Source organism: Oncorhynchus tshawytscha, unplaced genomic scaffold (genome assembly GCF_018296145.1).
Source record: "Oncorhynchus tshawytscha isolate Ot180627B unplaced genomic scaffold, Otsh_v2.0 Un_contig_5367_pilon_pilon, whole genome shotgun sequence".
NCBI classification, from domain to species: Eukaryota; Metazoa; Chordata; class Actinopteri; order Salmoniformes; family Salmonidae; genus Oncorhynchus; species Oncorhynchus tshawytscha.
Window position 1 is genome coordinate 21,431 of NW_024608335.1, and position 13,570 is coordinate 35,000.

Here is a 13,570-nt window from a genome sequence, read left to right on the forward strand (position 1 = left end):
TAGCCTACCTACAGTATAGACTGTAGGCCTATATTATAAATAGCCTACCTACAGTATAGACTGTAGGCCTATATTATAAATAGCCTACCTACAGTATAGACTGTAGGCCTATATATTATAAATAGCCTACCTACAGTATAGACCTATATATTATAAATAGCCTACCTACATTATAGATTATAGGCCTATATATTATAAATAGCCTACCTACAGTATAGACTGTAGGCCTATATTAAAAATAGCCTACCTACAGTATAGACTGTAGGCCTATATTAAAATAGCCTACGTACAGTATAGACTAGGCCTATATTATAAATGTTTCATAATGTGAAGCCTAACTTTCAAAATCTTAATTTAATGCATTATTATAGGCTAAGCGGTAGAATAACCCACCCCAATATTTGCAGCCATAGATGGTGATATCTCTTTAGAGCTGATCCGTCGTCAGTATTATGAAATCATTCTAATGTTAAGGTAAGATTTGAATGGAGAAAGCTGATCCGAGAGCAGCGTTGCCTTTCAATCCTATCAGTATGGACACATTCTCCAACAACCGACTTAGTGAATGTTCTCTCTGCGTGGGGTTTTGGGAAAGGTATTTTTACGTCTCGGGCCGTTGTAGGGAAGATACATCGTTAAAACACTCGTAAGTTCCATCACTATTGGGGAAACGGGCCCAGGTCCCTTCCACATCTCCAAACTCGTGTCATTGTCCCCACAAAGAAATCGGGGAGGGGACTGTAGATCGATCTCCACCCGCCTGTTCATACAATCGTACGTTAGTCACATGATTTTGACTCATCTCTGGTGAATGATGAGGTAATTAACGGAAGTGTGTTAGTCACAGCAGAGGAGAAGGCCAAGCTTAGCGGTATAACTGGCGCTGATGACATGTTTACTGTTCCCTTGTGCCTCGCCTGGTGCCCTTGAAGTCCTGAGCCGTGTGAAACTCCCAAGCCGAAGCCCAAGGAAGCGGAGCGTGGCAGTGGAGACAGGTACAGTGGAGGCGGGTACAGTGGAGGCGGGTACAGTGGAGGCGGGTACAGTGGAGGCGGGTACAGTGGAGGCGGGTACAGTGGAGGCGGGTACAGTGGTCCCAACCTCTTACCGTGAATATGGTCCCTATCCTGTGTTAAATACTCAGGTTTATCTCCTGTTTTTTCCTCAGCCTCAGAAACTTCATTGTCGACAGCTTTTTCCTCCGATGATGACTTTGTCGTTGAGAGGAAGAAAAACCTACCTCTAAAGGTAACGATTGCGTCCCTAGTGGCAATCTATTCCCTATGTAGTGCACTACTTTGACCAGGGCGAATAGGGCTCTATTCAAAAGTGGTGGACTATTTAGGTATAGGTTGCCTTTTGACACGCTGTCGTTGACTGTCCTCATACTTGCTTGTAATAATCTGAAATCTGTTTCTAATAAGTTATTTCTGCTTGATTTCAGTTCAGCACTGTGATTACTTCTATTTGCATAGCCAGACTTGAAGTAATACCCAGGACGCCTTGGTTAATATGATATATTGTCACGGCTAGGGAGTTGTTCGGCCTACAGCATTACATGGAGACTCATCCTGTCTTCTACAGGTGCCTTTAAGACCCTAAGCCGTCATCCTTCCAGACCCCGGTCAGAAGACCCTTGTCCCAGTGTAACACTCCAGTTTTCCTCAGCGACAGTGAAGAAGATGATGGTATTGTGATGAAGAGCACGTGGAGGACATGCCACCCTGTGCACCAGCCGCCGCCACAGACGCACAAAGTCAACGTCCTACAAAGTAACCAGAAGGGCAACATCTTCTTTCCCTCTCCCTGTCCTCGTCCTCTGCCTTCCCTCTCTCCCTGTCCTCGTCCTCTGCCTTCCCTCTCTCCCTCCCCTCCTCCTCTGCCTTCCCTCTCTCCCTCCCCTCCTCCTCTCCACTCCTCCTTCACCCCTCCCTGACCCCCTTCCACAGCGGACCCACTCAGCCCCGTCGAAGCTGGAGGACTCAGCCAGCTCAGAGGAAGAGTTCCTCAGCTTACTGGACAGAATTAAGAAGAACCACAAGACAGGCAACACCCCAACACCTAAACCCAACACAGGTAACACCCCAACTCCCAACACATGTAACACCCCAACTCCCAACACGGGTAACACCCCAACTCCCAACACGGGTAACACCCCAACTCCCAACACGGGTAACACCCAACTCCCAACACGGGTAACACCCCAACTCCCAACACGGGTAACACCCCTAACTCCCAACACGGGTAACACCCCAACTCCCAACACGGGTAACACCCCAACTCCCAACACGGGTAACACCCTAACTCCCAACACGTGGTAACACCCCAACTCCCAACGCGGGTAAGGCACCAACGCGGGTAAGGCCCCAACTCCCAAACACAATACGGGTAAAGCCCCAACACCCAAACACACTACGGGTAAGGCCCAACACCCAAACACACTACGGGTAAGGCCCTAACACCCAAACACAATACGGGTAAGGCCCCAACTCCCAAACACAACACGGGTAAGGCCCCAACTCCCAAACACAATACGGGTAAGGCCCCAACTCCCAAACACAATACGGGTAAGGCCCCAACACCCAAACACAATACGGGTAAGGCCCCAACACCCAAACACAATACGGGTAAGGCCCCAACACCCAAACACAATACGGGTAAGGCCCCAACACACGGGTAAGGCCCCAACTCCCAACGCGGGTAAGGCCCCAACTCCCAAACACAATACGGGTAAGGCCCCAACACACACGGGTAAGGCCCCAACACCCAAACACAACGCTGGTAAGGCCCTAACTCCCAACGCTGGTAAGGACCCAACTCCCAAACACAATACGGGTAAGGCCCAAACACAGGTCACAGTAATAAATCAAATCATATGTTTGTCACATGCGCTGAATGCAACCTTACAGTGAAATGTTTACTTACAAACCCTTAACCAACAGGTGTAGACCTTACAGTGAAATGTTTACTTACAAACCCTTAACCAACAATGCAGTTAATAAAATGTTTTCAAGTATTTACAAAAATAAGCTGAAGTAAAAAATGTATGAAATAAGAAAAATTTAGAATAATTAAGGAGCTACAATAAAATAAGTAGTGATGCTATATACAGGGTGTTACGGCACAGAGTCAATGTGGAGACTATATACAGGGTGTTACGGTACAGAGTCAATGTGGAGGCTATATACAGGGGGTACCGGTACAGAGTCAATGTGGAGACTATATACAGGGGGTACAGAGTCAATGTTGAGACTATATACAGGGGGTACCGGTACAGAGTCAATGTGGAGACTATATACAGGGGGTACCGGTACAGAGTCAATGTGGAGACTATATACAGGGTGTTACGGTACAGAGTCAATGTGGAGACTATATACAGGGGTACCGGTACAGGGTCAATGTGGAGACTATATACAGGGGGTACCGGTACAGAGTCAATGTGGAGACTATATACAGGGGGTACCGGTACAGAGTCAATGTGGAGACTATATACAGGGGTACCGGTACAGAGTCAATGTGGAGACTATATACAGGGGGTACCGGTACAGAGTCAATGTGGAGACTATATACAGGGGGTACCGGTACAGAGTCAATGTGGAGACTATATACAGGGTGTTACGGTACAGAGTCAATGTGGAGACTATATACAGGGTACCGGTACAACGTGCGGGGTACAGGTTAGTCGAGGTAGTATGTAGGTAGAGGTAAAGTGACTATGCATAGACGATAACAACAGTGTAGCAGCGACGTAAAAGGGGCAATGCAAATAGTCTGGGTAGCCATTTGATTAGGTGTTCAGGAGTCTTTTGGCTTGGGGGTAGAAGCTGTTTCGAAGCCTTTGGACCTGGACTTGACACTCCGGTACCGCTTGCCGTGCGATCGCAGAGAGAGAACAGTCTATGACTAAGGTGGATGGAGTCTTCTGCAATTTTCTGGGCCTTCCTCTGACACCGTCTGGTATAGAGGTCCTGGATGGCAAGAAGCTTGGTCCCAGTGATGTACTGGGCTGTACGCACTACCCTCTGTAGTGCCCTGCGGTCGGAGGTCGAGCAGTTGCCATAATGAGTGTAATACAGGGGGATCTTTCTGTAAAATGGGGAGGCACATACCTAAAAAGGTGTTAGATCAGAGAGGGTAACGTAACAGAATAAATCTGCACGCTGGTATACTGCTCCCAACGTGTTTAAATATAACTTGAATATTTCTGTTCAGACCGTGTCCACCAACAAGGCTTCTGCCAGCTGTGGTCTTTAATTGGTACATTTCCTTTTTCGTTTCTATATCGTGTCATCTCATTGGCTGCTTCCTGGTGTGTGTCAATCCAGGGCCCAATCAGAAGCCCCCTCTGTCAGCTCCACGACAAAAAGCCTGGAAAGAGGTGTGCCCTCGGCCGTTGGTGAGAACGCCCTTGGATCTGAAGACCCTGGTGCGGCCGCTCGTCTCCAAACCCGCTGTGTCCCAGCCGGAATCCAGACTCAAGACCAGCGGCCTTTCTTCCTTCAGGTAATACTGACCAGGGCCTGGGAGTGTAGCTCAATACTCTGCTGACCAGGGCCTGGGAGTGTAGCTCAATACTCTGCTGACCAGGGCCTAGGGCAGGGTGTAGCTCAATACTCTGCTGACCAGGGCCTGGGAGTGTAGCTCAATATTCTGCTGACCAGGGCCTAGGGCAGGGTGTAGCTCAATACTCTGCTGACCAGGGCCTGGGGCAGGGTGTAGCTCAATACTCTGCTGACCAGGGCCTGGGGCAGGGTGTAGCTCAATACTCTACTGACCAGGGCCTAGGACAGGGTGTAGCTCAATACTCTACTGACCAGGGTCTAGGGCAGGGTGTAGCTCAATACTCTGCTGACCAGGGTCTAGGGCAGGGTGTAGCTCAATACTCTACTGACCAGGGCCTGGGAGTGTAGCTCAATACTCTGCTGACCAGGGCCTAGGGCAGGGTGTAGCTCAATACTCTACTGACCAGGGTCTAGGGCAGGGTCTAGCTCAATACTCTACTGACCAGGGTCTAGGGCAGGGTCTAGCTCAATACTCTGCTGACCAGGGCCTAGGCAGGGTGTAGCTCAATACTGTCTTCTCCTTCACCTGTTCTACTCTGATCTAAATACATAGGTTCAGTGAAGTGTTTGTGTGAGGCTAAATCTGGCTTCTCTCCTCAGTGTGTTAGACTCCAGGCTGTGTTTCTCTCCTCAGTGTATCAGCAGGGTGTCAGACTCCTGGGTGTTTCTCTTCTCAGTGTATCAGCAGGGTGTCAGACTCCTGGGTGTTTCTCTCCTCAGTGTATCAGCAGGGTGTCAGACTCCTGGGTGTTTCTCTCCTCAGTGTGTTAGACTCCAGGCTGTGTTTCTCTCCTCAGTGTATCAGCAGGGTGTCAAACTCCTGGGTGTTTCTCTCCTCAGTGTATCAGCAGGGTGTATGACTCCTGGGTGTTTCTCTCCTCAGTGTATCAGCAGGGTGTCAGACTCCTGGGTGTTTCTCTCCTCAGTGTATCAGCAGGGTGTATGACTCCTGGGTGTTTCTCTTCTCAGTGTATCAGCAGGGTGTCTGACTCCTGGGTGTTTCTCTCCTCAGTGTATCAGCAGGGTGTCAGACTCCTGGGTGTTTCTCTCCTCAGTGTATCAGCAGGGTGTCAGACTCCTGGGTGTTTTCTCCAGTCTCTGTCTGGACCAGGCTCCAGCTACAGCCGCAACTTCAAACAGACCAAGGAGGAGCTCACCAGCAAACTGTATCGCCTGTACAACACCAGCGTGTTCGACAGCAAGGTAAACACACACTTTAACTATACATAGTGTTAGTTTTTACCCTGTTATTAAGAACCTGACGGACAACTATGAAATGCTCAAACTAAGTTTATTCATCCAGTGGGTCAGACAGGTGAACAGGCAAAGACATGTTCCCACCAGCACCAGTATAGATACTCTGATTTAGGTAAACTCCTCCTTCCCTCTAAACATCACATCTTTATTGCTAGGCAGGAAGTTAAGTGATGTGGGCAGTAAACTGTTCCTTCTACCTTAATGTGACCTAACCTCCCATTCCTCACTAATCCACAGCTCTCCACCCGTTCCATTGCCTTTCCCTTTACTCAGTAACATTCCCAGCTTCATCGTCTCCACCATATACATTCTTCCTACCATTAAGTTCTGGTGTAACGACCACACAGTGGCCCTTCTCCTTTCCAAAGGATCCCTGATGTATAACAATAACATGCTCTGACAGAATGTAGACGTTCTACATTCCCCTCTCTCCCTCAGTGACATGTAGACGTTCTACATTCCCCTCTCTCCCTCAGTGACATGTAGACGTTCTACATTCCCTCTCTCCCTCAGTGACATGTAGACGTTCTACATTCCCTCTCTCTCTCAGTGACATGTAGAATGTAGACGTTCTACATTCCCTCTCTCCCTCAGTGACATGCAGAATGTAGACGTTCTACATTCCCCTCTCTCCCTCAGTGACATGTAGACGTTCTACATTCCCCTCTCTCCCTCAGTGACATGTAAACGTTCTACATTCCCCTCTCTCCCTCAGTGACATGTAGACGTTCTACATTCCCCTCTCTCCCTCAGTGACATGTAGACGTTCTACATTCCCCTCTCTCTCTGTGACATGTAGACGTTCTACATTCCCTCTCTCTCTGTGACATGTAGACGTTCTACATTCCCCCTCTCTCTGTGACATGTAGACGTTCTACATTCCCCTCTCTCCCTCAGTGACATGTAGACGTTCTACATTCCCTCTCTCCCTCAGTGACATGTAGACGTTCTACATTCCCCTCTCTCTCTCTGTGACATGTAGAATGTAGACGTTCTACATTCCCCTCTCTCTCAGTGACATGCAGAATGTAGACGTTCTACATTCCCCTCTCTCCCTCAGTGACATGTAGACGTTCTACATTCCCCTCTCCCTCAGTGACATGCAGAATGTAGACGTTCTACATTCCCCTCTCTCCCTCAGTGACATGCAGAATGTAGACGTTCTACATTCCCCTCTCTCCCTCAGTGACATGCAGAATGTAGACGTTCTACATTCCCCTCTCTCCCTCAGTGACATGCAGAATGTAGACGTTCTACATTCCCCTCTCTCCCTCAGTGACATGCAGAATGTAGACGTTCTACATTCCCCTCTCTCCCTCAGTGACATGCAGAATGTAGACGTTCTACATTCCCCTCTCTCCCTCAGTGACATGAATAAGGATATTTCATATTTTCACGTTTAGAAGTCAGAACCCATCAACAGGCTATATATACAGTGTTAAAGACACAGGTTATAAGCATACATATACCACCAGATCACTTGGAGAGTGATAAAGATGGAATCTTATACAGTGTTTTGTGTTGACTTGCATCTTACCATCATGTGACCTGGGATTATCTTGCATGTTTTACCTCTTCTTACCTTTGTAACATCTTTGTTCCCCAGCTGCCCAGTAACATGTCAGTGAGCTGGAATAACAAGATGAGGAAGACTGCTGGCTACTGCATCACAGGGCAGGAGAGAGGAGGAGGGAACCGATATGCCCGTATCCAACTCTCGGAGAAAGTCTGTGACTCTGCAGGTAAGGCTTCACTGGTTGAAGAACTAATGACATTAAATGTGTGTTATAACGTTTTAAATTAGGTTCTAATGTAAGTCATTTAAAGTTCAACTTTAATGTGAATAGCCTGTGTCTGTATGATTTCAAATATCTCTTATCTCCCACCTTCCCTCATTCGCTCTCCTTCCTCTCCTCTCTCTTCCAATCCCCATCCTCCCCCTTCTCTCCTCCCAGACCGTCTGCGTGACACGTTAGTCCATGAGATGTGCCACGCTGCCACCTGGTTGATCAACAGTGTGAGGGATGGACACGGCCCCTTCTGGAAGCTGTACGCCCGTAAGGCCACGCTGGCACACCCCGAGCTGCCCGTGGTCACCCGCTGCCACAGCTACGACATTAACTACAAGTACCAGTACCAGTGCAGCCGCTGCAAAAACACGTAGGTCAACACTAACTTCCTGTCTGTCCCCGGCTTACACTTACACCAATGCTAGTTTTAGTGCTGCAAATGAAATGGAGTTTGGGGATATTAAAATGGATTTATTTAATCCAAGGAAACGGAGTCATTCCGTCAAATGAAGTAGATACACCAACAATATATACTCACTGCGTTAATCACTGCGGATAAGTGTTGCTATATTAGTTGCCTGAGACTAAACTACCGTATGTGTTGTCACAGTTTATAGTTATACTGTCAGACTAGGTAGTTCAAGCCCTCAATCTACCATGGATTCCCATCAATTCATGGCTAAACTCTAAAACCGGTTGATGGCTAAACTCTAAAACCGGTTGATGGCTAAACTCTAAAACCGGTTGATGGCTAAACTCTAAAACCGGTTGATGGCTAAACTCTAAAACCGGTTGATGGCTAAACTCTAAAACCGGTTGATGGCTAAACTCTAAAACCGGTTGATGGCTAAACTCTAAAACCGGTTGATGGCTAAACTCTAAAACCGGTTGATGGCTAAACTCTAAAACCGGTTGATGGCTAAACTCTAAAACCGGTTGATGGCTAAACTCTAAAACCGGTTGATGGCTAAACTGTTCTCTTCCTCCCCTCTGTAGACTCGGCCGTCACTCTAAGTCCCTGGACACCCAGAGGTTTGTGTGTGCCCTCTGTACGGGTCAGCTAGTCCTGCTCACCCCAGCCAAGCCCCGGGCGCCCACGCCCTTCGCCAACTTTGTCAAGGAGAACTATGGCAGTGTTCGCCAAAACCTGGTGGGTCAGAGCCACGGTGAGGTAATGAGGAAACTCAGTGTTGACTTCGCCACCAAGACTAAACTCAGCCAGAACTGAGAGGGAGAGAGCGTGTGAAAGATGAGGTGGAATCATTCTAACCTGGATTAGACCTACATTACTCTCATCTCCTGGACTATAAAGCACTCTTGATAAAGCACTCTTGTTCAGTAGTATCTGTGAAACCCTGTCTGAACATCTTCGTTCCTTGAAGATTTCCACTGCTCTGAAGCAATGGTGGGATCCTTCTCTTTCATCCATCCTAATGTCGTAGATTAGTGGGATCCTTCTCTTTCATCCATCCTAATGTCTTAGATTAGTGGGATCCTTCTCTTTCATCCATCCTAATGTCTTAGATTAGTGGGGATCCTTCTCTTTCATGCATCCTAATGTCTTAAGATTAGTGGGATCCCTCTCTTTCATCCATCCTAATGTGTTAAAGTAGTGGGATCTTCAAGTTGATAGGTCTGTCTTAAATACCTCTGTGTATGTATCAGGTTTTCAGAGGCAGCTATGGATGAGTCTGTCATTCCTCAGTAGCTGGCGTCTCACCGTTACAGTGAAATGAGCCAAGAGACACACTGGACAGTGATTTAAAGGCATCGTGAATCGGTCATATTGTTGAGCCTGCCTGTGACATGGATTCATACCCTTCAAATATCATTTTGTGACCAACTGCTTTGAATTACTTGAAATATGAATCAGGAAATAGTTCTATGACGTTTCATACGGTGCATAGAAGGCAGATCTGGCAACTTCACATACGGTGCATAGAAGGCAGATCTGGCATCTTCACATACGATTTATGTTACATTTTGAACGTTTGTCTTGGTTTTTTTTTCATGTTTTGTTTTTGAATAAAGATTTCATGTTTTACACGTCGGTGTCAACTGTACAGTATGAACATATCTGATGAGTCACTGGGAAGCTAACATCACTTGTGTGAGGAATGTTATTCTTCTCCTGTTCATTAAAGCCATTCTGTTTGCTTTGGTTCATGTGCCCTTCATTCAGAGGGCAAATGGGCAAGGCACAAAATGTAAGTGCCTTTGAACGGGGTATGGTGCCAGGTGCACCGGTTTGTATCAAGAACTACAACGCTGCTGGGTTTTTCACGCTCAACAGTTTCTCGTGTGTATCAAGTGTGGTCCACCACTAAAAATGACATCCAGCCAATGGCAGGCCAGTGTGGTCCACCACCCAGAGGACATCCAGCCAATGGCAGGCCAGTGTGGTCCACCACCCAGAGGACATCCAGCCAATGGCAGGCAAGTGTGGTCCACCACTAAAAATGACATCCAGCCAACTTGACACAATCTGTGGGAAGGTTTGGAGTCGCCTTAGCCTGTGCCCTGACGAATTGAGGCTGTTCTAACGGCGGGGGTGCACTATGGGTAAAATTGTGACTGACTGATCTACAAATAATATTGAATACTACTTTTTTATGCAAGGTGATTTGTAGTTCTGTCACTTGGCAGTCTCCTGCAATGTCAAACAAGGACATTGTATGGTTAAGAGAAAGATGGACACTGGCCCTATAGCTTCCTTCTTTCTGGCCCATTAGCCATTTCCCCTTGGTTGAGGATTTAGGATTAGTCTGTACCCACACTGCCTGCCGCTTGCACTAATCTAATAACCCCCAGTCATTGGCTGGAGCTGCCTAAATTCTCTCCTGTCATTGGCTGATGGAGCTGACCATAACTTGGTTGGTTTGGCCGGTAGCAGCCTCTGCAGCTCCCTGGACCAGTAACCATACACCAGTAGGAGCAGCGATATCCCCAGGTTATAGGTGGTGATGGTGGTGGCTATATCCAACCTGTCACAGTGGATCCAGCAGGGGAGCAGACCAGTGTCTGGAGGGCCAGGGTAACTGTTGTCCGCCTGAAGCAGAGGAGCCCACCTCTACCCCTGGTGCCCCAGCACACCAGCAGGAAACAGGCCAGTGTTGTGAGCTAGCAGGCAGGGAGAACCACACCACTGTGAAGAGGCTCAGGACTGAGGCCCCAGACAGACAGGGAGTCAGGATGAGAGCTGTTAACCTCCATAGGAGGAGGTGGGAGGAAGAAGAGAAGTAACAGGTTAACTATTGCTTTCATGAATGTTGGGCAGCTCAATAGGGCACTACCTATTGAGTCAATAGACTAGAGAAGAGTATTTTGCGTCAACACAATACTTCCACACAGACATATACCAGTCAAGTTTAGATGCACCTACTCATTCAAGGGTTTTTATTTTGACATTTTCTACATTGTAGAATAATAGTGAAGACTTCAAAACTATGAAATAACATATGGAATCATGTAGTATCCCAAAAGGTTTTACACATAGCAAAATATATTTTAGATTCTTCAAAGTAGCCACCCTTTGCCTTGATGACAGCTTTAAACACACTTGGCATTCTCTCAACCAGCTTCACCTGGAATACTTTTCCAACAGTCTTGAAGGAGCTCCCACATATGCTGAGCACTTGTTGGTTTATTTTTCTTCACTCTGCGGTCCAACTCATCTCAATTTGGTTGAGGTCGGGTGATTGTGGAGGCCAGGTCATTTCATGCAGCACTCCTTGGTCAAATAGCCCTTTTACAGCCTGGAGGTGTGTTGGGTCATTGTCCTGGGGAAAAACAGATGATAGCCCCACCATCACACCTCCTCCATGCTTCACGGTGGGAACTACACATGCGGAGATCATCCGTTCACCTACTCTGCGTGTAACAAAGACACAGAGTAGGTGAAAGGAAATCTGCACAATTTCCTTAAAATAGCCTACAATTTTAAAGTATTTTCAAATACTATATTTGAGTTGGTGTATTCTAGTATTTAAAAAAAAATAAAAAAACTTTCCAAATGTATTTGAAAGTAATTGAAATACCCTAAATAGTATTTGAACCCAGGTCTGGCTGACAGACGCTCACCTTCAGCTGTCTCACTGTGGTCGCTCACCTTCAGCTGTCTCACTGTGGTCGCTCACCTTCAGCTGTCTCACTGTGGTCGCTCACCTTCAGCTGCCTCACTGTGGTCGCTCACCTTCAGCTGTCTCACTGCGGTCGCTCACCTTCAGCTGTCTCACTGGTCGCTCACCTTCAGCTGTCTCACTGTGGTCGCTCACCTTCAGCTGTCTCACTGGTCGCTCACCTTCAGCTGTCTCACTGTGGTCGCACACCTTCAGCTGTCTCACTGTGGTCGCTCACCTTCAGCTGTCTCACTGTGGTCGCTCACCTTCAGCTGCCTCACTGTGGTCGCTCACCTTCAGCTGTCTCACTGTGGTCGCTCACCTTCAGCTGTCTCACTGGTCGCTCACCTTCAGCTGTCTCACTGTGGTCGCTCACCTTCAGCTGTCTCACTGTGGTCGCTCACCTTCAGCTGTCTCACTGCGGTCGCTCACCTTCAGCTGTCTCACTGTGGTCGCTCACCTTCAGCTGTCTCACTGTGGTCGCACACCTTCAGCTGTCTCACTGTGGTCGCTCACCTTCAGCTGTCTCACTGTGGTCGCTCACCTTCAGCTGTCTCACTGTGGTCGCTCACCTTCAGCTGTCTCACTGTGGTCGCTCACCTTCAGCTGTCTCACTGTGGTCGCTCACCTTCAGCTGTCTCACTGTGGTCGCTCACCTTCAGCTGTCTCACTGTGGTCGCTCACCTTCAGCTGTCTCACTGTGGTCGCTCACCTTCAGCTGTCTCACTGGTCGCTCACCTTCAGCTGTCTCACTGTGGTCGCTCACCTTCAGCTGTCTCACTGTGGTCGCTTACCTTCAGCTGTCTCACTGCGGTCGCTCACCTTCAGCTGTCTCACTGCGGTCGCTCACCTTCAGCTGTCTCACTGCGGTCGCTCACCTTCAGCTGTCTCACTGCGGTCGCTCACCTTCAGCTGTCTCACTGCGGTCGCTCACCTTCAGCTGTCTCACTGCGGTCGCTCACCTTCAGCTGTCTCACTGCGGTCGCTCACCTTCAGCTGTCTCACTGCGGTCGCTCACCTTCAGCTGTCTCACTGTGGTCGCTCACCTTCAGCTGTCTCACTGTGGTCGCTCACCTTCAGCTGTCTCACTGTGGTCGCTCACCTTCAGCTGTCTCACTGTGGTCGCTCACCTTCAGCTGTCTCACTGTGGTCGCTCACCTTCAGCTGTCTCACTGTGGTCGCTCACCTTCAGCTGTCTCACTGTGGTCGCTCACCTTCAGCTGCCCCACTGTGGACTTTTTTTGTGGTTTTGGAGCAGTGGCTTCTTCCTTGCTGAGCAGCCTTTCCGGTTATGCCCATAAAGAACTCTGTTTTACTGTGGATGTAGATACTTTTGTACCCGTTTCCTCCAGCATCTTCACATGGTCCTTTGCTGTTGTTCAGGGATTGATTTGCACTTTTCATGGAACGCGTCTCCTTCCTGGGCTGTATGACGGCTGCGTGGTCCCATGGTGTTGATACTTGCGTACGACTGTTTGTACAGATGAACGTGGTACCTTCAGGCATTTGGAAATTGCTCCCAAGGATAAACCAGACTTGTGGAGGTCTACAATTTATTTTCTGAGGTCTTGGCTGATTTCTTTAGATTTTCCCATGTCAAGCAAATAGGCACTGAGTTTGAAGGTAGGCCTTGAAATACATCCACAGGTACACCTCCAATTGACTAAAATGATGTCAATTAACCTCCAATTGACTAAAATGATGTCAATTAGCCTATCAGAAGTTTCTAAAGCCATCATTTTCTGGAGTTTTCCAAGCTGTTTAAAGGCACAGTCAACTTACTGTATGTAAACTTCTGACCCACTGTAATTGTGATACAGTGAATTATAGGTTTAAAAATGTG

At 48.0% G+C, this 13,570-nt stretch overlaps 1 protein-coding gene across 1 annotated transcript; it reads left to right on the forward strand.

Moving 5' to 3' along the window:
- Nucleotides 1-886: 886 nt before the first annotated feature.
- LOC121843458 (acidic repeat-containing protein-like) lies at nt 887-9,655 on the forward strand. The gene is made up of 9 exons (XM_042313053.1): nt 887-1,025; nt 1,169-1,248; nt 1,619-1,772; nt 1,933-2,076; nt 4,326-4,503; nt 5,618-5,765; nt 7,426-7,561; nt 7,775-7,979; nt 8,606-9,655. The coding sequence occupies exons 1-9, from the start codon at nt 887-889 to the stop codon at nt 8,835-8,837; spliced, it is 1,416 nt and encodes a 471-aa protein (XP_042168987.1). The 3' UTR covers nt 8,838-9,655.
- Nucleotides 9,656-13,570: the final 3,915 nt, after the last annotated feature.